Here is a 23541-nt window from a genome sequence, read left to right on the forward strand (position 1 = left end):
TTCCTTAGTATTAAACTGAGGGACAGATCCCTGAAAACTGACTGCACTGTGGTATGATTTAGACAGTGAAGTTACAAGTGTTCAAAGAAGTACAGGCGTTATCTGGTGGTGTCTCTGTGGCTCTTAGGTCCTGGGGACTCACCCGCTTAATTACAATCATGCCGCCTCAGAACACATCTAGCCAGTGGGTGTGACTTTAATTTTTTTCAAATATTACTTTTAATAATTGTTCTTAAATGCTTTAACCCCTCTTGCAGCCCACCACCCATCAGAGGTAGTGGAAAAGAAAGGATACCAGGGGAATGGGGGAGGAGGGGAAGTGGACTTGTTTAGAAAGGTTCTTTAGAGCAACTCCCATCAGTAATGTCTGAATATCAGCAGTTCAGTTCACAGGTCAGCAGCATCAGCTTGATCCATTCACAAACACTTCCCAGTACACCAGCAGTCCAGTTTGGTTGAGTCTGGATAGCACACAAAAATCAGCAGCAGTGGTACTACCTAGCAGAGACAGCCAGGCCTCTGTCTCCAGTCAGCAAGAAGGACGAGGGCCAACAGGAATGGCAGGAAAAGCAAGAAACAAAGTCTTATAGCAACAGTATTTATCTACTGAAAATTAAACCCTTTAAAGGGTAGAATGGAAAGCAATAGGTAGCCCAAGGAGGACACTAGCCATCACTGCCTCCCTGGGCTGGCCCTCAGCCCCTGAAAATGGGTGACAGTAGCAGAACCTGACAGGCAAAGATTGGGAGCCCAAATTCTAAGAACTGGCCTCTTGATTTTCTGTTTATGTGTTTTAGGGCCAACTGGTGTTTCTGTAGGAGGAAAGTCAGTCAGTCACCACTCCCTGGGTGAGTGTCCCATGGCTTGCTTTTAGTTGTGCCATTTTCTGCTTTCCAAGCCTTAATGTTTCAAATGCTTGTTGTTGTGTTGTTGTGGTGGTGGTGGTAGTGGTGCTGGTGGTAGTGGTGGTTGTTGTTGCTGCTGCTGTTTTCTTCCTTTTAAGTGTTTTTTTAAAATAAGGTACAAAAAAAAAATTTTTTTAAACCCACAGAACTACCTCTGTGTCGCAATGTCTGCCATAGGCTTTCTTCTTTCTCAAGCTCAATTGGCCTCTACATCTCACATGTGAGTGGCTGTCTTCCAAAGTTTCTGTGTCTGAAAGTACTAGGCTTTGCACTCAGTCTTGTGAGTTTCACTGAATGCAAGACGAAAAATTATTTTACTTCAGCACTTTTTTTTTATTTTTTTATCATTCTTGGTTTTGCTATTGTTGATAAAATTTTCTATTCTAATGAAACTTGCCAGGGGCCAGTCCTGGAGGTTCTCCTTTCTTCTTGGTTGTCTCTTGAGGTACCAGTCAGAAGAGCATCAGTGGGTCAAGGCTAGGTCTTGCAAGATATTTAGGGTTGCTGTTTAAGAATATAATGTTTACCTATCTTAAGTATAAGTCACTTTGCTGTGGTAGCTGACCTTCTTGAGTTCCTCTGAGGCCAGAAACTGCAGTCTCTGGCATTAGTACCTCATAGTAAAACAGCAGAGCATTAAGCAAAGTAGCCCTTGTTGTATCTCTGCAGGAACTACTTGGCTCTAACTTCCAGCCTGCTAGTTGAAGTCACAGGAAGAAAAAGGAACACTTTGAAAAGTGATTTTAGTCTTTATTTCTATGTTCTCTCTAAAAAGTTCTCTAAGAAAGTTCTAAAAGACGTCTCTCAAAAAAGTCTTTCAATTCTGTTTTAAAAGTTTTCTCTATCTTTGTCCTCAGCAGTTATACATCATTCAGAATACATGATCACATGGTAAGAAGTTCACCACAAATTTACACATAAATTCAAATCATGAATTGAATAAGAAGTTTACAACAGAGAATGTTTACATACATATCCATTAAGAGTAATTATCTGGCTAAACATTCGTTATGTCACTAACACTACAGGTTCATTCAAAGTTAAAAACCATCATTTTTGTAACTAAGCTATTAGTGACGTTTTGTATAGATAAACCCAGTCAATAGTTTATCTTCTGTCCTTGCACCTACAGTTCCCCTTTTGTGACCTTTGGTTTACAGCCTCTTGGAATGTGGTCTAAGTGGTAATTGTCTGCTTGGTATCTCAGAAGCAATTAACTCATGACACTTCAAGAGTTGCAGAGTTCTTGCTGCAGTTTTGACATCAGAAAGGACTTAATAGTTCTATTACAAAAGAGATTAAATTACTAATATAATTTTAGGAATTCTTATAGAATCATCATTAAGAATTGATAAATCATCTATTTGTCTATATAGCATCAATAGAAGACAGTACATCTTTATTGTTCTGCATCTGCTCAAAAGGGTTGGCAAATACCCAGGGATTGTTAAGTATATTTAATAATAACAGGAAAAGCATATTAATAGCAGGAATCTTTCCTCAGATAAAATCTTCTCAGCCTTGCCTAGAGAAGCAAATCCATCATTAACTTTATACTCCATGGCAGAACTATCTCAGGAAGATCACCTGCTAGTTTTTAGCTTCTCCTTGATGGCTCCTGGCAGTTACTAAGTAAAAATATTTCAAGACTTTTCTTTATTCTTGCATTCTGTGTATTAACTATGCTGTGCCTGCATGTGGAACTAGTTTCATTCCTCCTACTACAGATTCAAGATTTTTCAACCTGTTGATTTGAATCTTTCTGTGATTATAAAAAAAATCATCTACATTAATGACCATAATTATGGTTGTGTCTTTCACCTCTACCTACACCTATAGAACAAACTCACAGTTTCTCTCTCTAGAGCTATCTCATATGAAAACAAATCTTAAGGACCCCCACCCCTCCATGCCTGAGGGCTCAGGATTTCTAGCTCATTTCTCATCTATGTTCACTTATATCTTATAATAAAGACCAACATTGGAAGGTGGTGGTTTGTGGTGGGGTCTTACTATGTAGCACAGGCTAGCCTTTGACTTGGGTTCTCTGAGCACTGGCTGCTGTCATACACCATCACACCCAGCTTGCAAGCAAGCCCTACCCTGCCTAGATGCTAGGTGTTCCTTCTCTCAGCCATGTGTTTACCTCATCGAGTGCCTCCACCTCTTCAGCTAATGGCCCTGACTACTCCTGCTTGTGAGCAGAAGTGGGTCCTTGGATGGCTTCAGGGGAGCTCCTCTCCATCCTGAGTGTTCCCTTACTTGTCACTTCTAGCAGTGATAAGTGACTTCTATACCTCAGTCAGAGGGCTGCCCCTAACTGCAAGACTTGGCTGTGTTCATTTCTGTGGCTGTTTTGGACATAGGTAAAGCTATAAACAAACCTAGATCATACTTAAAAAATTGAATTGTGAGTGTGTGTGTGTGTGTGTGTGTGTGTGTACATCTTCCTCTTATACAAGAACTGGAAGGGCTGTTATAGACAAAGTGCATAACCACAGATCTCTTTTCAAACAGTTCAGTAAGCCCGGGCTTGTGCAGGAGTGGGTACAAGTCAGTGCCAGCATGGAGGGTATGCTAGGAGTTAAAAAGTCTTAGGACAGACAGATCACTGTGGAAGCACAAAACAATCCCCGTAATGGTTTATTTCCATCAATGTGATTCAGGACAATCCTGAGGACAGCCTCAACTCTGTCTATGCACTGACCTCCTCTTCCATTAACAGCATCAGAGGACCCAGGGGTTGGGGCACGGAAACCTTCAGGGGGCTATTGTTCTGTTTACTACACACACACACACACACACACACACACACACACACACAAGAGGGGAGAAAAGGAATTTGTTTGGTAAATCTCTTGATCTCTTGGTTAGGGTTACTGTTGCTTTGGTGAAACCCCACAACCAAAGTCAACCAGGGAAGGAAGGAAATGGCTTATATTTCCACACTGTAATCCAACACTGAGAGAAGTCAGAACAGGAATTCAAGAAGGGCAGGAACCCGGAGGCAGGAGCTGATACAGAAGACATAGGAGGGTGCTGCTTACTGGCTTGCTCCCCATGGCTTGCTCAGCCTCCTTTCTTACAGAACTCAGGACAATCATACCAGGTAGCACCACCCATAATGGGCTTGGCCCTCCCCCATCAATTACTAATTAAGAAAATGTCCTACAAGCTTGTCTACATCAGATCTTATAAAGGCAGTTCTTCAACTGAGGCTCCCTCCTCCCTAGTAACTCTAGCTAAAGTCAACATAACATAAAACTATTCAGGACATGTTCTAAGGTCAATTATCATCACCAAAATAAACAAAGTCTTACAGCAACAGTATTTATCTACTGAAAATTAAACCCTTTAAAGGGTGGAATGGAAAGCAATAGGTAGCCCAAGGAGGACACTAGCCATCACTGCCTCCCTGGGCTGGCCCTCAGCCCCTGAAAATGGGTGACAGTAGCAGAACGCAGGCAAAGATTGGGAGCCCAAATTCTAAGAACTGGCCTCTTGATTTTCTGTTTATGTGTTTTAGGGCCAACTGGTGTTTCTGTAGGAGGAAAGTCAGTCAGTCACCACTCCCTGGGTGAGTGTTCCATGGCTTGCTTTTAGTTGTGCCATTTTCTGCTTTCCAAGTCTTAATGTTTCAAATGCTTGTTTGGTTTTTTTTCTTCTTTTTAAGTGTTTTTTAAAATAGTGTACAAAATAATTAGCACACTGGTTTTACATACATGCATTGAGTGCACACTCTCGATGTGCAAACACAACTTCAGTGTATGTACACACTCGCAATGTATAAATACATCAGTGTGTGTATAGCCTTCCTGTATGAATCCACCCTCGTTGTGTGTAAACACCCTGATTGTGCTAATACTTTGTCCTATTTCTCAAGCATAGATAATGATGAAATTCTTTGTTCTGTCCCCATTACAGACCCTTTGCCCTGTCCCTTCTCAAAGACTTATAAGTGGGTCATAGTCTTTAATGTCTACTTGCAGCATGTATACATTCTCACTAAATGCAATACACCATTCTTTATGATTTTTACTGAAGTGTTGTCTCTTTCATCTTCCTCAAAACTGCAATGTTGAAATATACAGATGAGGACTAAAAATCACAACTTATAAATATAAAGTATTTTTCTAAGATTTTCCTTACTGATGCATTCTCAGTATCTCCCCCAGTTCTCCTATGTTGTCTCTTGGCTGGCTTCCCTCCAACTCCTCCAGCACACAACCCCTGGAACAGTCAGTCCTTTAAAGTCTGTGGTTTCCTTGGTAGTGCAAATCTACTGTCTTAGGTTGCATCTTGTCATTTTAAAGGTTACATTCCTACATAAAAACCTTGCTCCAAATGATTTTTAAGTTTGCTTCTGGGGGTTATTTTGGAAATAACAAAAAGGTCTCATTTCTCTTCTTATTCCGAAGCCAACTGCTCTGTTGGATCTGTTACTGGCCTGTGGCCTCCCTTTTCTGTGTCATGTTTGGCTTTGCTGTTTGGCTGGATTTGTTTTGTTCTCCTTAAATTTGTATAACACGTTCTCTCTAGTTATTTATAAAAATGGAGATAATCAGAATTTTCTACTAGACACTAACCTTTAATTGGCCATATCCCAAAAGGCTTTCTCCCCTCTCCAATGGCTGTGGACAATTCCTCTATTAATAATATTAAATCCAAAAAATAAAAACGCACAGAACTACCTCTGTGTTGCAATGTCTGCCATAGTCTTTCTTCTTTCTCAAACTCAATGGCCTCTACATCTCACATGTGAGTGGCTGTCTTCCAAACGTTTCTGTGTCTGAAAGTATTAGACTTTGCCCTCAGTCTCGTGAGTTTCACTGAAGGAAGGACAGAAAATTATTTTACTTCAGCACACAGCTAGATCACACTGGAAAATAGTGAGATTTTGGTTTGGTTTGGTTTGGTTTGGTTTGGTTTGGTTTGGTTTGGTTTGGTTGTTTGTGTACCTGCCTCTTATACAAAGACTCAAAGAGCTGTTATGAACAAAGTGCACAACCACAGACCTGTTTCCAGACCATTGAGTGCAGTAGGAATAAAGCCAGGCTTGTGCAGGAGGGTACAAGTCAGTGCCAACATGGAGGGTTTACTAGGAGTTAAACAGTCTTAGGACAGACAGCCCAAAAGAATCCCCTTAAAGGTTTACTTCTGTCAACAAAATTCAGACAATCCCAAGGACAACCTGACCTCCATCTGAGCACAGACCCCCTCTTCCATTAACAGCATCACAGGTCCCAGTGCTTAGGGCACAGAAACCTTCAGGGGGCTACACACACACACACACACACACACACACACACACACACACACACGTAAAAGGGGAAAAAAGGAACTTTTTTGGTAAATTTCTTGGTTACAGTTATTGTTGCTATGATGAAACCCCAAGATCCAAATTGTTTTACTCAGGCTTCTATTCCTGCACAAATCATGACCAAGAAGCAAGTTGAAGAGGAAAGGGTTTATTCAGCTTACACTTCCACATTGCTGTTCATCAAAGAAAGTCAAAACTGGAACTCAACCTGGTCGGGAAGCAGGAGCTGATGCAGAGGCCATGGAGGGATGTTACTTACTGGATTGCTTCCCCTGGCTTGCTCAGCTTGCTTTCTTATAGAACCCAGGACTATCAGCCCAGGGACAGCACCACCCACAATGAGCACTCCCACCCCTGGTCTCTAATTATGAAAATGTCTTACAGCTGGATCTCATGCAGGCATTTCCTCAAGGGAGGCTCCTTTCTCTGTAATAACTGCAGCTTGTGTCAAGTTGACATACAAAACCAGCCAGTACAAAAGTCAACCTTGGAAGGAAAGGGTTTATTTGGCTTACACTTCCACATTACTGTTCATCACCGAAGGAAATCGGGGCAGGAACTTGGAGGCAGGAGCTGACACGGAGGCCATGGAGGGATGCTGCTTACTGGCTTGCTCCTCCTGGCTTGCTCAGCCTGCTTGCTTATAAAACCCAATACCACCAGCCCAGGAATGGCACCACCAACAATAGATTGGACCCCCTCCCCTCATTGATCACTAATTCAGAAAATGCCCTACAGCCAGATCTTATGGGGACGTTTTCTCAGTTTTGGTTACCATCCTTCAGATAACTCTAGCTTGTTTCAAGTTGAGGTAAGACTGGACTCACAGTGAACAATAGGTAATCCCTGCATAACTTCCCCAGGCTTAATGATCTCTGTGGTTGAGTTCATTCTCTCTGATCATCTGTGTAACTGATCTTTGGATAAAGGGCATTATTCTCTATATTTGTTAGTTTTGTTGTGTTCTTTTTCAAAATGTCCGATCTTTACTCTGTGGATTCTAGTCCTTCTCAATACTGCCTGTGTTCCTCAGGAAACACACCAGTGCCTAGGGCTATACCTGGAGGGTGGTCCAAAGATACCAACTCACCACACTGCCCATAACCACCAACAGAAAACAGGGTGTGATGCTTTCATACAGCCTTGCTTCAAGGCGACATTCACAGAGTCTAAGCTCTGTCAGTTAGTGAGACACTCACTCTGGTTTTGTTTTTGTGTTTTGTTTTGTTTTGTTTTGTTTTGTTTTGTTTTGTTTTGTTTTACTTTCAGGACTGTGCAGATCCAATCCTGGTAAGTTGCTGCACTTTCCTTCTGCTCTGCCAATGGTCAGCCCCTTGGTGGTCATAAGGCCACATCCCTGAATTGTCTCACCTCTTCCAGACGCTTTCCAGAAACTCAAGTTCCACATTTCTTGCTTTGCTATAACCAGACACCCCAGTACTCTTTGTTCTTATCTACGTCTTAGTCAAACGGCATGTCAGGAAACACATAGAATTCCAAATCTGTGAAACAAGGACAAAAAAAAATAAGGAAGAGAACAGGAGATGAGGGAATTCAATGAGGACAGGGGGTGCAGCATGAGAGAACTAGTGTCATGTGAGTATGAGGGAGTGAAAAGCTCTGTGTGACTGACTGACAGCACTCTCCTGAAGATCCCTCCAAGTCAGGCTGGCAGCAATGGAACAGACATCTAGTGCCCCAGCTCTCTGCGTGCTGCAACTGGCATTGTTTGGGAATTGATTCTCTCTGGACTTCTTGTTTATACTTCTCGTTTGTGTGGTGTGTGTGTGCATGTGCATGCACACATGTGCGCACTCACATGGGAATACACAGCTTTTGAGCCTAATGATGAGTAAGCCCTTTAAGATGGCAGTCACCAAGATCAGTAGCTGTTGATGGTGGAGGGGTGAGAGCAGGAGAGGCTGGGTCACAAAGGGACCAGGTAAAGAGATGGTGCTGTGCCTTCGGGAGGATAGAAGACCTCTGGGAGAGGCTCCTAAGAAGACTGGGGATGCAAATGCAGTGTGTGAACCACTGTCTTAGGATTTTACTGCTGTGAACAGACACTATGACTGAGACAACACTTATAAGTGCAACAGTTAACTGGGGCTGGCTTACAGGTTCAGAGGTTCGGTCCATTACCATCAAGTGGGGAGCATGGCAATGTCCAGGCAGGCATGGTGCAGGAGGAGCTGAGAGTTCTACATCTTCATCTGAAGGCTGCTATAGGAATACTGGCTTCCAGAGATTAGGATTAGGGTCTTAAAGCCCACACCCACAGTGACACACCTACTCCAACAAAGCCACACCTCCTAATAGTGCCCCTCCCTGGCCAATCATATACAAGCCATCACACTAACTACACTAACTTGAATTTTTTTCTTTTTTGTACTGTTCTTCAGCTGTATGCCAAGAACCGCAAAGTGAGTTTTTCTACTTTCACAGTCTTATAAGATATATGTTATTGACTATAGCTAACATACAATACTATAAGGACTCAGCAATCACTTCTCCTCCTGTTCTATGATCACCAAATGACAGGGCAGCCCAGCTATCACAGCAGGGTAGTGGCAAGACACTGTGACAATAAGCATTCCCCTAACTGCAGAACCCTCAGGAAAGGGGTCTCAAGCCTATGTTCTTGAGAACTTAGTCCTGACCAGGTAGAGAGACGGTGCTGTGCCTACTGGGCAGTGGAAGGCCTAGTGTATCCTGATAGACACGGGGTGTGGGTGCAGTGTGTGAACTGCACTATCCACACTAACTTGTTTTTGTTTTGTTTTGTTTTGTTTTTGTACTCTTCTTCAGCTATTTGCCAAGGAACACCAAGTGAGTTTTTCTTCTGTTTTCACAATGTTATGGTATTGAGCTCCCATACTTGGCAGAGGGCTGCTCCCTTTCTTACCTGCTTTCCAGTAAGCCAGGTGACAGAGCTTGTAGCGCACCATTCTGGAGAGCTGCCTCAGACCTTCAGTACATTTCTAGGACAGTGACACACCCTTCTGGCTAAGCAAAATCGTGCCTTTGACCACACGTTCCTCAGCTCCTCAACAGTCGGTTCCCCTCTGCATCCTTACATTCTCCTTCCTTTAGACCCTTCTCCTCAAACTAACATAAGGGAGTCTTCCTCTGACCACACCCTATCTAGCTACAACATCCTCCCCCACCCCCTGGGGAGTTTCTCAGCAAACTGAGATTCATGAGATAAGGCCTGCTCACAGACTTTTAACTCATGCCTGCTTGCTGACTGACATCTTTTTGATATATGGAAGACTGTTGTCAGGCTGCCTGGAGCTGCATCCCGCTCCTTACTTGTGTGAACATAGGCAGGGTCTCTCTTGAGAGCTTACACCAGTTACCTAAGTAATTACAACAAATCAGCATTAAAGTTTTCAAACAGCGGAAGGGGAAAGAATTAGGAAAGCCTGAAGACAGAGGAGGTTACACTTGGGTCTATAACCTCAAAACTTTGAATCATGGATCTGGGAGCAGGGAACAGAATCACCAGCCCTCTCTGGCCTAAACTGTAAGCTTACAGTTCTTTCCTTTTTGTAATATTCTTATGAACTTTTAGAGAATTTTCTATAGTTTATCTTGATGTATTCACTACTGCCTGCTTCTTTCCAGAGCCACCTGTCCCCACCATGTACTCTCTTTTAAAGAAACTGTTTATCAGCAGCTAGCCATCTTGTTCCTCCAGCCCTGACAATCTTTCTGCCCCCTTTTGGAGATGTTTCCTGAGCTTCACGTGTAGGGGTTGGACTGTAGATGTATTAATTGGGGGTGAGCACCTAAAATGCAGTTGATTTCTGTATGTCGACCAGTTACGGTTTTCAGGAATGTTCTTGATTTCTATTACAGGTAAAACAAGAAGCGCCAAGTCCTTATCCGAACCTCTGAGTACGTTTCCCCAATCTATAACTCTACTCTTGGGTCTGCTATGCAACGCCTGCTCTGGGGGAGCTTATGAAGGGTGGTGGTAAGGAGACACACTCAGACAGAAGAAGCTGTCTGACTCTTCCTGTCCCTCCTAGTGTGGGAATTACCCTCCTTTCAAGACCCTTTAAGTAACTGCTCCACTGCTTTATGCATCCCAGTGATGATTCTGCTAACAAAAGTCCAAGTTCATTCATTTAAAAGCATGAGGAAAATTCTGGAGCCAGGTGAAGCACTTCATATAAAACAGTCTAGGTCAATAACTTTAGAGGGTGGCCTCAGTCTTTTAAACAGCCAAAGGAAATGCACTGACTTCCCGAAAACCTCCCACACAGAGGACTCGGTGAATGCTTGGCCTGAAATGCCCCCAAAACAAATGTCCCTGAGTCGAGGTCCTTCCAAACTTAAGGTTCTCTGTTTTTGTTTTAGCCGGCAACGCTGGAGAAATCTGTAAGTTCCTCTCTGCATTCTGATCCTCAGTGGCTTTGCCTCACTGCATACAACAGTTATGACATTCTGTCATAACTCCTGTAAACACTACCCATTCTTTTCCTTCTTCCTCCCTGCTCTTGATACACTGGGCGCCCTTGTGAGACAGGATTAGAGAATCCCTCCCAAACCTGCAGTACCAACTGCAAAGGGAGATAGATGTGTTAGGGACAGACAGTCTAGCAAAAAGTCTAAAAAAAAGTAGAATTGTTGCTCTTCTTGAAGCTCCAGTGACACTCGAGGGAGAAGACTAACATGGTGTCCTTCTCAGCAATGGGGGGAGGGCTCCATGGCATACTGAGAGTCCCAGCCTGCAGACGAAGGGTCCCACACTGTCAGTGATGGTTTGTGGGAGGAGTGAAGAGCATGGTGCGATGTGATGTGGTGTGGTGTATGCATGTGAGCACAGGTCTAGAAGAGGGACCTAGAGACTATTGCAGATGGCATTATAACAATCATCTGTCAGGAGCCTGCATGATGCAAAGCAGGGAGATCCCCTGCAGCCCCCGGGGGATCACCTTAGATTCTGTTGGAGATACTGGACCTCAGCCTGGTGCCCACCCCTGGTCTACTGATCAGACCCCATGTTTGTCAAGGTCACTGGGAGATTTACACATACATTAAAACTTGAGTTTCAATATGCTATAGGATCTGAATCTTCTGCACTTAGAAAGGAAATAAAAACCGGAACACGGTTGGCCCCAGTTGAATCAGCTTCTCCATCCCCGTGGAGTCTCCTCACAACAGTGTGCGACTAAGGACAAGAAAAGTGAAACTCCTTGGGGCTTAGTAGATTTGTTAAAGTGTCTGCCCAGACTTCTGAAGGCTGTACTCACCTAGAATAGGCTAATCCTGAAGGCAGGAGGAAAAAGAATGTCAGAGTCAGGGCTCATGAGTCACACCCTGCACAAGGATAACGCTATTTTGCCAAGCACAGGAGTCTCGGCTCCTGATTTCTTCACCCTCAACCCCTGCCTAGAATAGCTTCAGTCTGTCTCATCCCACTATGACAAGCCAGGTTACTCTGGTGAACTAGGACCTAATTCATCACAAAGATAGGAATTCCAATGTCTCCTTCAGAAGATGAGGCCATAGGCTCTAGCTAAACAGTTCGAGATGGCCAGCTAACAGGAAGGTGATGGGTATGTTGACAGTACACTCACTCTCCCTGGGCGGGGGCTGCCCCAGCTCATGCTGCCCATCGGAGTGAAAATGGTACTGTTGGCTTTGGTTTCGGAATTTCCCAGAGAGAATTTTGATGTAAATGGTTTTCTTCTGCTGAACTAACTGATTTTGGTTTGTTTTTCCAATATTTTAGCCGGAACCATTGGACCTATAAGTGAGTTCTTTTTTACCTCTTGGTCCTTCTACGAGATCTGAGACCCTACCCTCTCTGTACCCCGCTGGCCCCAACTTCCATTCCAGAAGGATTTTCCATGTATGTTTCATGATTATATTTAAGGTTTAGGGTACCTCCTGATAGCCAAGACCTAAAACAAAGTATCATGAAATATCACTGAGTCTAAGAAATGGGAAAGTTAAAGAGTTGTTACAGTTTTATTTTATTGTCATTTTATATTTTTATTTACTTATTTCTCTGTTAAGACGGGTCCTCAGTAACTTGTTCTGATGGGAAGTCTTTGCTATCTTGGAGATAGCTGCCATCTTTGTATTATCCCCACCCTGCTCCCCATTGAGTTGCTTTGTGATATCTTTGGGGAATATTGATGGCATGCAGATTATGCAACTGTCAACCACATTGATGCTCTCTTGTTCCCATTACAGTGCAGTTCTCGGCGCCTATCCGTGAGTGTCCATCCTCCACTCTAGCCCTGTGCATAGCGAACCTGCAGAGGTGGGAGTGGATATATTCCACATTTCTTGGGGCTGTGTTTCCCATTACAGTTTCCAAAGAAGCCATGCATGACATTCGGTGACCTTAAATCCCACAGGCTAACTTGATTTAAAAAAAACACTAGAGGGCAGTATAATCACTTTCCAGAAAAGAAAGGTGTGTTTCTCAAACCATAAGTCTCTAAGGAAATGCAAGAAGAGAAATATATGCATTACAGATTCCACATTGTCTTTCTCTGTTACCTAAGGCAATTCATCACAGGATGAGAAGAAGCCTCCAATCTTACAGGTTCCCAGGGTTGTGCAATTGGCTGGCAATACAAGCCACCCTGGGTCTTCCCAGCATTTTCATACACAATATTGATATATAATGAATGTTGAGAGATGGGTATTCAGTTGTTAGGTATTACCGTAACACGATTAAGCATAATGATCTCTATCTCTCTCCATCTCTCTAGCTGGAGCTACAGGACCTATCAGTAAGTTTATGGTCCCTTCTCTGCTATAGAGCTCATGCTATTTCTCCTGCTCTCCATGATGGAGTCTCGAAAGTCTCATTGTGTCATTTTCTTGGCCTTTTTGATCCTCCTCCACCTGGCATGTCAGTGGGTCACCTCTGGGTTGTGAAAACACATTTCACTGACAAAGCAGAGGTGGAAACCTCATAGAACCAACAAGGGGCTCACCAACATCATGTCACGCAAGAGCATGAAAGAGGACAGTGGGAGGGGAAGAGAGTTCCAGCAAGGAGAGTTGTCTAGTCCTTTGCAAGGGTTTAATGTAAACCATGGCCCAGGGGACTGTTGGGCAAAGGGCTTTTCCCTGCCTGAGCTTGTTCCAGCACTCATAGCAAAGAAACCAGCTTGCTGCAGCCTCCCTCAGGCTCAAAGTTCAGACCCAGCTAAGGAGGCACATAGATGAGGGCAGCCAGAGCCCAGGACACCTGCTAACTGCTGTTCTTTTTCTTTCCAGAACTGTCTCAAAAAACCTTCCGTAAGTTACCTGCGTCTCGGTTGCACCTCTTAACCCTCAAAAGACTTAGGGTAGTCATCCGTTTTCATGCCAATCATTCATACCACGGACCCAAAGGCAGAGCATTCCCACTGCTTGATCATCCTTTCCCAGAACTCCCTGGGATGGCAGTAAACCAGGCTCAACACTAAAGGGATATTAACTATGACAGTGGAACCCAAGGTGAAAAAAATCAGCCTATGGGCTGCCCCTTCCCAACCCACTGGTCCTGATCCAGCACTAGGGAGTCAGTACACAAAGACTTTCAGTAGAGCCCCAAAATCCACATGCCATCCACGCATTTTGTTCATCCTGTAAATGGCAAAAACATCGATTCTTTTGATCTCTAAGTTCTCAGATGACTTTTGGCTTCTGCTGTCACCAACTTCCATGACAACTGTGACTTCCCTGATTTACATTTTTCTACAGAAAACACTATAAGGAATGTCTGAGTGCCAAGATAAAGTTGTTCATCTTATAGCTTTATAAACTGAGTTCTAGTCACACATAAACTTGTTTTTCCCACACTGTTTTATAGTCTTACTAACAAAAATTGAGATTTGTTTTGAATTTCACAACTAAGGAAATATGACTTGAGGCTCCTCTATATTCAGACGGTTAACTGATCCCACCATCGCTGGCCAACTCTGTAATGTCTCTGCCATTTATATTCTTTCCTGGGCCTGGAAATGCTGACTGTAATGAAGGGGACGTAGACCTCACAGCTGACCTGAGTAAAGAAGGACTCTTAGTCCTTCTGCTACCATTACTGCGAGTCACAAGCAGGTTACAGAACTTGCGGAATTGGAGGGAGAACAGGCCTGACAGAAGAAAAGGTTTAAAAGCAAGCACAAGTAAAGAGAAGGAAGATGGTAGCTAAAGAGAGAAAGAAAAGAAAAGTTGGACAAACAGAAGAGAAATGGGAAGAAGAATGAGCAAGATGGCGGGCAGGAGAAGGCAGGAGACCAGACACAGATGAGAATGGGAAGAACAGAATGGGCACACACGGTGGTACAAGGATAGACACAGAGGAAAATGGTGGAAACAGAAGATCATGTACCCGAGGTCATGTGGCTGGCATTAAGGCATTAACTTAGCAGATATCCTAAAGCTCTCCCACAAGAACAAGGACACACTCACACACACACATGCTGTAGCGCTTTGAATATGCATGGCCCAGAGAATAGCACTATTAGGAGGTATGTGGTCGTGCTGGAGGAAGTGTCACTGTGGGGATGAACTTTGAGACCCTCCTCCTAGCTGCCTGGAAGACAATCTTCTGCTGTTTGCCATCGGAACAAGATGTAGAACTCTCAACTCCTCCAGTGCCACACCTGACTGGATGCTGCCATGCTTCTCACCATGATGATCATGGACTGAAACTCTGAACCTGTAAGCCACACATACATGCACACATACATGCTCACATACATACATACATACAGAGAGAGAGAGAGAGAAAGAGAGAGAGAGAGACTGCTAAATTATGTTGCGAAATGCTTCAAATTCTAGCTTGTCTAAGTGCTCATAGCCCAGGGTATCTAGATCTGGAGAGCCATGTTGAGATGGGTCAGCTGCTTATGTTTTCGATCATAAGCACCATGGCATGAGACAGTGGGAAGAGAGGGGCTGCAGAACCACTGAGGGGTCTTGACCTGACTCTGCATTCACAGTGTTATGGTAGCCATCTGGTGCCACCTGATACAGCCCACTCAGTTAGTCCTCAGCAGGAGAAGGCTCCAGCCAGCAGAACAGCAGCAGCCCCACTGCAGTTTCTGAAAAGCTCAAAAGCCACCACAGATCATTCTCATTCATGGTCCAGCCAACAAAACGGAAGCTTCACCATCCTGGAAAATCCCCCACAGATCCCTCAGAAGCTCTGAATATATAAAGCTCCAGAAACCCCACAATGAGCACGGCCACAGCTTCTGAGCAGGTGTCCATGGTTCTCCATTCTGAGTGTACGGTGCCCACCAAAGCTCATTCCTACATAAGCAACGCTGAGAATGAGGCAATAGGTTTCCAGTGTTCAGACTGCCTCAGCACCATCAACTGAAAGCCAATTCTCCATTAAAAGCAGAAGGCTCCACTGACCCATTGCTCAGGCTCTGACGCTAATCAAATCCAGACAGCAGACCCAACCATTAGCCTCCAAACAGCTAGAAGCTGGGAGAAAGACAAACAGGGCCCTCCTACACCTATATGCCCCTGGGACATAGTAGCCAGTGAGAAGAGTCTGACTCAAGCCCAGTCCCTCATATAGGCAAGTAGTCGCTTTCCCTGGTACTGGCAGAAGGAAAAGCATAGTTCTGTCTTTCTCTGGTGTCCCTATGCCCACAAGAGCCCCACAGTTAGTGCTGCCTATGCCTTTTGTTCACAGTTTGCAATTTGCAGACTGGCCTAGTTGTCCACAATCTCAGCACTATCACTGTACCCCTGCTCTGCCTCCCCCCTAAAATAAAATGCACAAAAAACTCTTCAGCAAAAACGTTCATACTAACATCAATTCTAATTTCTTTTCAGTGCAAACTCCTGGCCCTATTGGTGAGTGAAAATCCCCTGGTTCATTGTTAGTGACTTTCTATGACAAGCGACTTTGGTTCCAACTGTTGACAAATCCTGCTCCTTGGCCTGGCCTTTCCCTGTGTCATTACCATCCTCCTTAAAGACTAGTTGTATTTTAGAACATAGTGATTTCACAGCCTTGACATTAGTATTAGGCAGCATGCAGTCATATACTTGTGATTGTAAGGATATGTCAAGCACTGGGATGCTTTCCAAGGCAAACAAAATGGTCACGAGGATTGGGGGAAGGATTAAGGGGTTGGAACAGATATAAAGGGGGGCTGGCTAAGAGAGTGAGACATATGTGCTGATGGGACAGGGGTGGAAGAAGGCAAGGAAAGGCATACCCCTAAAGATCTCGTCTGCTGTACCTACACAAAAAGCAAGAATGAGAAGGCAGCCCCTCCTTCTAGCTGAGTCTACAGGAAGGCTGGGTGCTGATGCAGAGACTGCACATAGGGCATCATGGGGACGACTGGTGCTTAATATTGGGGTCAGTGCCACCTGAAAAGGCTGCTCTTTGCACACTCCTTTGGAGAACAGTTTGCCTTCTTTCTGTCTAACCACAATCATTTGTATCTATTTGCAGTGCAATGTATGGACTCCAGTGGTAAGTCCCTTATGGGTTGTTTGGTGGTGGTGGTGGTGGTGGTGGTGGTGGTGGTGGTGGTGGTGGTAGTGGTGGTGGTTTTTTGTTTTTCTCTCTTTTGTGTTCCTTGCTCTTGCATACCGTTCAGATACCTGGCCTGTTCCTCCTCTTGGTGGTTTTTGTTACCACAGAATGATGGTTTAAACATGTTGCTATGTTTCCCGCTTTGTGCTTGCTAAGAATTCTCTAGAGCTACACATTAAGAGAGGGGCTGCAGAGATGGCTCAGCAGTTAAGAACAGTTGCCACTCTTGTAGAGGACCAGGCTCTGTGCCCAGCACCCACACAGAGGCTCACAACTCCAACTCCAACTCCAGAGGATCCAATGCCCTCCTCAGGTCTCTGGACACCAGGCACACACAAAATACACAGAGATGTGTACACGAAGATAAAATACTCATACAGATAAAATAACTTTTTAATGAAAGAAAAAGAGCAAGGAAATGTTCACTTAATATCATACATGCTTTGAAACATATTAACACATGTTCTGTAGTCAGAAGAACTTTCTTAAGAACCAGAGAGAGATTCAGAAGTTGTCAGAAGGCTCAAGAGAGCTTTGCAGTTCAAGAGAGAGAACGGACTAAGAGACGATACAGATAATGCAGATAAAATGAGGTGGGGGGGGGGGGCGCTAAGGTAGGGAGGAAAAGAGAACTTTCCAAATAAGCCCTAAGAGGAAAACAGTATAGTTTAAACAGACTGAGGCTGGAGGAGGCAGGACAACACCCACAAAATCATAACCATTGTGACCTCTACAACGGGTTGTTTCCTGCCATGAACTCCAGTCCTAAGGATCCTTCAGTAGGTGAATTGAAACCATCATGAATTGACTTCTGGCACACAAATCGGCACACACCTGTAACCCTGGCTCACGGCTGCCTCCGTCCGTATTCTTAACTATCCCACACCTGCAGCCTTAGAAATTCTCAGAGAGAGAGGAAAAATAAATTCCTTAGTGGCCAAAGTCTCCTAACAGCCACCCTGTACCTCCTCTGTGTAAATACTTTTGAAATAAATTTGAAATAATAGAATGTATACATGAAAATCATATTGCTAATTTTGTTTCTTCTGACTATATGAGATGTAGGTAAAAAAAGAAAGGTTAAGGCAAGCTGATTAAAATGAAAAGAATTTACAAGCCTAACAAAAGGATTGGGGAAAGTCCAGCTTTCAGATGGCTCGGTAGCCAGGAATAGGGAAAGAGGGTTTGAAGGGAGTGGAGATGGCCAGAGCACATAGGTCATGATGTCATGAATCTCAAGAGTGGTTTGAAGAATCTTCCATCCTGGGTGGAAAGACGATAGCAAAGCCTGGCTGCTGACAACACAGTCCCTCTCCTGCTCAGGCAGCAAAAGTACAAGCGATGCCCTGGGCTGACAGAGGCTGGGAGCCCCGCACCTCTCTATAGCTGTAGTGTCATCCCTGCTGTGGTTTAGAATTTTAGCTTTAGCCCTACTCGTGCACACACACACACACACACACACACACACACACACACACACATGCTAACATTTCTTCATTTGTTCTTCCACCTTCAGAAAGCGGCAGCCGTAAGTCTCTCAAATGCTGTTCGTAAGTAAGGGCTCTCAGGCTGGGGTCTTTCCCTCCACTTCGTCTGCCTTGTGAATGTAACATCCATCTCATTTACTTTTTCCACCATCTCATTGGTGCCAGTCCCCAGGAAGGAATGAGCATGCTGCCACACTGTAACCTAGTAGTGGAGAGCTGGAGGAGGGTAAAATCAAGGGTTATAGGTCACCAGTGCCAGCCTGGACTACATGAGAGCTTTTCAGAGAAAGAGAGGAGAGAGAGAGAGACAGAGACAGAGACAGAGAGAGAGAGAGAGAGAGAGAGAGAGAGAGAGAGAGAGAGAGAGAGAGAGAGAAAGAGAGAAAGAGAGAGACTCCCAAAGATTATAGAGACTTCTTACTTGTCAGTGAGGGCAGAATTAAGACAACAAGGGAGGGAAGGAGGCTGTATGCACGAGTCAGGGCTTGCACGGGTTGGCGGATAGGAGATGAAGTTGAAGGCAACATGGGTTAGAGAAGATGCCACCCAGGAATGGGAGCAGTTGACCACATTACAAAGGGAGATCACACCCCAGGAGACAAGGAGCGCTCTCGTGTGTCCCCCAGTAGGTACCCAGTCCCTCCACTGAGGGCAGGGTCACCAGATTCCCACACTAATTTATGCCTTTGTTTTTCAGCCGAGGAATCCACCGGTAAGTCTGGCTGCCTCTTTTCGTGACAGACCCCAAACTGTCTCAAGGATGCTGAAAAGATCTTAACCAAAATTTCTCCAACCATGTTAGGACCCAGTAGCTGAAATCTCCAATTCCTCAAACAGCTCTAGCTCCTTAGGTTATTAGCAGGCTTTAGAATGTTCCTTGACTGACTTGGAAACTGAAGACAAAGGAAAACGTGTCCCTGTGGTTCCATAACTTCTGAATTGGGGAAGTATACAGAAGGGAGAAATGAATAAAAGACAAAGGATATTCCTGTCTTCCAGCTGGCCCATCTCCACAAGAGATCATTGTATTGTTTGCCCTGCTGTGCCTTCTCAGAGTCCCACAGCTCCTCTCAGACCTGGTGCTCTAACAAAGGAACTAAAATTCCCATCTTCTGAGCCCTCTGCTTTTCCACTGGCTGGAATTCCACAAAGTGGTCACCAGTTCTCTGAAAATTTTTAAATGCCTTAGTGATATCTGTATCACCAGGAAAGTTCCCAGAAAGGAGAAAACCAAAATGTGGCTGCTGGCCTAGCCACTTAGGACACAGGGCTACAGTATTGCCTGCTTCATGGCCTAGCTTAGACTACAGACTAAGGGAAAGGCAAGCCTGGGCAAACTAATATGACCTGGTCTGAAAATAAAAAGCAAAAATGTAAAAGAATGAGGCTAGGAGAGGAGTGGCAGCATGTGAAACCCAAGGTTCTGCCCTCATGTGGGGACGGGGGTGGGGGGTTGTTGGGGGCTCGGGAAGAGGAGGAAGAACCAGAGTATAAGTAGGCTTGGTGTGGCAGTGACATGTGTAATCCCAGTGCTCAGGTAATAGGAACAGGAGGTCCCTGGCTCCAAGTGGCCCTGTCTCAGAGCCTCTCTCTGTAAAGAAAGCAAGGTAGTAATCAGCTTCTCTAATTGCCTTTCAGCTGTAATACCAGTGGACATATGTAAGTCTATACCCATCCCATCCCTAAGCCCCTGAACACTAGGCTCCAACAGGCTTTATCTGGCCACTGGGGAATTCCTGATCAAAATCTCCCTAGGTTATTAACACTGTACTACAAAGTCTAGATTTGATTGATGTGCACTCATAGAAAGAGTGAAAAAACTTTACATAAGTATCAACAAAAGACTGATTACAGAAAGGAAAAACTGACAGAGAAAAAGGAACAAGATGCTTACATAACCACCACTGTGAGGATGCCCTGACCTTGCTCTGTCTGCCTCATTTGAGACCATGATATTTAAGAATTTCCCTCGCCATGTAGGAAATCTCAGAGCTTAAAAGCTGCTGTCTCCTTGATACCTGCCTTTACATCAGCATAAGTTTTTGACTTTTAAATAACTTTATGGGAAAAAAATCGAAGAATTGAGTTACGTAAAATAAATAACAAGGAGAAAATTTCCCAGCAATTTAAAATCCAAAATTTTAGGTCAGGTTAGAAATGCTGTCCCACAAGCCTAACTGGTGAACTCAATCCTAAAACCATAAGGAGGAAGCAGAGAAGCCAACTCCAGAAGCCTACCTCTGACCTCCAGTCATGTGTGAGCACACACTGTGCACACACACACACCACAGACACACACACACTACATACACCACACACACCACAGACATACACACACACCACATACACCACACACACCACATACACCACACACACCACATACACCACACACACCACATACACCACACACACCACAGACACACACACACCACATACACCACACATACCAGACACACACACACATATACACACCACATACATATACCTACACATACACCACATACACACACACACACACATACACACATGTCACAGACCACTCTGCCCCATGCTTGGGGACCAAAATGTCACAGCTGCTCTGTCAGTGTTAGAGCCCGCACTGCCCCAAGCTGCTCCGGTCCACAGATCGGGGTTCAGCAAGAGAGAGAGAGTGAGGACAGACTCAAAGAATGGAGACCAGACAGAGTGTGATTCAATCCCGTTTATTCTTCAGTCTCTCTTCTTCTCTCCAAGTCCCTAGTTCCCAGTTCCTAGTTCCAAGTCCTGGGTTTTGGCACAAAGTCTCAAGTCCTAATCCTAGTTCCAGCTGTAATAAATCTCAAGTCCTAATTCCTAGTTTCAAGTTGCTAGTCTCTTTCCCAGTTCCCAGATGATAGCCGCCTTCTGTCGGCTCCCCACACACACACACATACACACGCACCACATACATATACACACACATACACCACACACACCACAGACATACACATACTCAAATGTTGGGGACCGCACTAGCCCCAAGTTGGGGCGGCCAAAATAAATGTTGCAGCCCAGGCAAAATGTTGAGGCCCGGGCCGACCCACGTTTGGGCGGCCACTGTATCCCAGCCCAAGCTGCTGCTCCGGTCTGCAGGTCGGGGGTTCAGCAAGAGCGAGGGTGAGGGCAGATTCTACCTAATGTCTGATGTGTATGAATCTCTCTTTCTTGTCTGATGTCTGGTTCTGTCTTCTATAGTCTGATTCTAAGCCACGCCTCTAAGTTACACCTTTAATCATGCCCTTAGGTCTTGTCTCTAACTCTGATCTCTATACTTCTAAATCATACTCTTAAACTACACACCTTTAATCTCACACACCTTTAATCTCACGCACCTTTAATCTCAAGGTATCTAAACCAAGATTATTGGAGTGTTCTCAGCTGTTGTAGGCTATTGTAATTCAAGTCTCATGTCAGGGTATATGGCTCAAGATGGCTGCAAAGCTGATAGCCGCTTTCTGCTAAAAGTCGACCCCCAACACTCAAACACACATACACACTCACACCACATACTCTACGCCTACCACATACACATGCTAAATAAATAAAATTTAAAATATAAACATAAAACAAAGGAAAAATGAATGAGGAAAAATAAAAAGCAAATAATTTTCTCTTCTCAAGTAGAGCAACTCCAGTTTCCATCAGCAAGTCCAGCTCTGGGGCCCCACAACCTCCCTTTCCTGAACAGTCCTCAGGTGGATGGGTTTAGAGACTATAAGACTTTGATTACCTTCTGTATCAGAAGCCATGACCTTACTGGGCCCCTTCAGGTCTACTGACTCACACAGGAGTCCAGGCAGGACCAGAGGGTGGTTAGGAGGAGTTCTAAACAAGACAAAACAGTGGGAGAAGGAAGTGCTAAACCCAATCTCTTGTCTCACAGGTTGTCAACCCCCATCAATGAAGCCAAGCTGTAAGTTCTGTTTGATTTTCTCCTGTTCCTTTGTTATTGCTCTATTAGCAGGCCCTGCCCATTTCTGTGCTGTGTGCAGACACACAAGATGGGTGATTCTACCCCCACCCCACGCGTTCCCGTTGCCTCCACTCTGCAGACCAAACAGTGGGAGAAGGAATGCTGACTAAGCCAATTCTCTGTCTCACAGGTTTTCAACAGCTGTCACTCAAGCCAAGCTGTGAGTTCTCCTTGATTTTCTCCTGTTTCCCTTTGTTATTCTCTGAGCCCGTCCTGCCCATTTCTACACTGTGTGCAGACACACAAGATGTGTGACCCCCTACCCCACCCCACGCCTTCCCACTGTGTGTCGTCTGGCTGTGTCGTCTGGCTCCGCCTCTGCCTCTGCCAGCAAAACGGTGGGAAGAGGTAAGTGCTAACCCCAGTCTCTGACTCACCGCTTGTCAACAGCTATCTCTGGAGCCTAGCTGTGAGTTCTGCTTGATTTTCTATTTCGTTTTGTTCTCTGAGCCAGCCCTGCCCACTTCTACCCGGTGCCCAGCCAGGAGAAGTGTGATCCCGCTCCCATCCCCCACTCCACCCCTTCCCCTGGCCTGGGTCACCTCCCTTCACCTGTGCAGATAAAACAGTGAGAGAGAGATGTAAGTGCTGAGCCCACTCTCTGTCCCACAGGTTGTCAGCCTTGTAATCCTTGTAATCAGTGTGGCGCTTGTCAACAGGCATTGATGCCTAGCTGTGAGTTCTGCTTGATTTTCTGTTTTCCTTCCTTCTTGATCTCTGTGTATGCCCTGCCCACTTCTACCTGGGAACACACACCCAAGATGTGTGATCCCAACCCCCTGCCTTCCCCATCCCCACACTCCCCACTCCCTCACCCCCACTCCCTTTGCCTGTGTCATCTAGCTCCTCCTGTGCAGGAAACTCTCCTCACCTGGCCTCAGATATGCACCCCTCCCCCTCCTGTAAGAACTAACATGTTTTAGTTGCATGGTCTTGTTTAAGTCCTATAAAGGAGCCATTATTAATCCCTGCAAAGTGAATAGGAAACTGCAGCCAAATAATTACCCCTGAGTACAGTTGTGGGACCTAATGTAAGCCTAGAGTTGCACACGCGCGCATGCGCGCGTGCACATATACACACACACACACTGGTCTTCCAAGGAAACTTGAGCCAACCACTCACAGCTGCTCTTGCTTTTCAGACCAGCCTGAGTCAACTGTGCCCATATGTAAGTACTAAGTACTGTGTTTGATTCTCCTCACCTCTGTTGTGATCTGAGTCCTCCCTCCTCTTTCTGCCCCAGCTTCCCTGCACTGCACGTCAGCAGAGTAGGATACAAAGAAGTGATGAGCTAGTGTTTGTCAACAAA

The 23541-nt window shown here is 44.9% G+C and overlaps 1 protein-coding gene across 49 annotated transcripts in view; it reads left to right on the plus strand.

The window, feature by feature from the left end:
- The window catches only part of Tsbp1 (testis expressed basic protein 1), a 58486-nt gene that overhangs the window by 23345 nt on the left and 11600 nt on the right, over window positions 1-23541 (plus strand). For 18 of the 49 annotated variants that reach the window (XM_076916647.1, XM_076916650.1, XM_076916656.1 and 15 more), the window contains 20 exons: window positions 798-848; window positions 4432-4482; window positions 7495-7515; window positions 8628-8648; window positions 9034-9054; window positions 10087-10125; window positions 10591-10611; window positions 11969-11989; window positions 12436-12456; window positions 12963-12983; window positions 13477-13497; window positions 16039-16059; window positions 16670-16690; window positions 18270-18281; window positions 18938-18952; window positions 19879-19899; window positions 22142-22171; window positions 22362-22391; window positions 22844-22906; window positions 23374-23400. In XM_076916647.1, the coding sequence (XP_076772762.1) occupies window positions 798-848; window positions 4432-4482; window positions 7495-7515; window positions 8628-8648; window positions 9034-9054; window positions 10087-10125; window positions 10591-10611; window positions 11969-11989; window positions 12436-12456; window positions 12963-12983; window positions 13477-13497; window positions 16039-16059; window positions 16670-16690; window positions 18270-18281; window positions 18938-18952; window positions 19879-19899; window positions 22142-22171; window positions 22362-22391; window positions 22844-22906; window positions 23374-23400 (549 nt within the window). The remainder of the gene's footprint in view (window positions 1-797; window positions 849-4431; window positions 4483-7494; window positions 7516-8627; window positions 8649-9033; window positions 9055-10086; window positions 10126-10590; window positions 10612-11968; window positions 11990-12435; window positions 12457-12962; window positions 12984-13476; window positions 13498-16038; window positions 16060-16669; window positions 16691-18269; window positions 18282-18937; window positions 18953-19878; window positions 19900-22141; window positions 22172-22361; window positions 22392-22843; window positions 22907-23373; window positions 23401-23541) is intronic. The other 31 variants (XM_076916688.1, XM_076916690.1, XM_076916687.1 and 28 more) reach the window with 19 other exon arrangements.

Source organism: Arvicanthis niloticus, chromosome 20 (assembly GCF_011762505.2).
Source record: "Arvicanthis niloticus isolate mArvNil1 chromosome 20, mArvNil1.pat.X, whole genome shotgun sequence".
In the NCBI taxonomy this organism is placed as follows: domain Eukaryota; kingdom Metazoa; phylum Chordata; class Mammalia; order Rodentia; family Muridae; genus Arvicanthis; species Arvicanthis niloticus.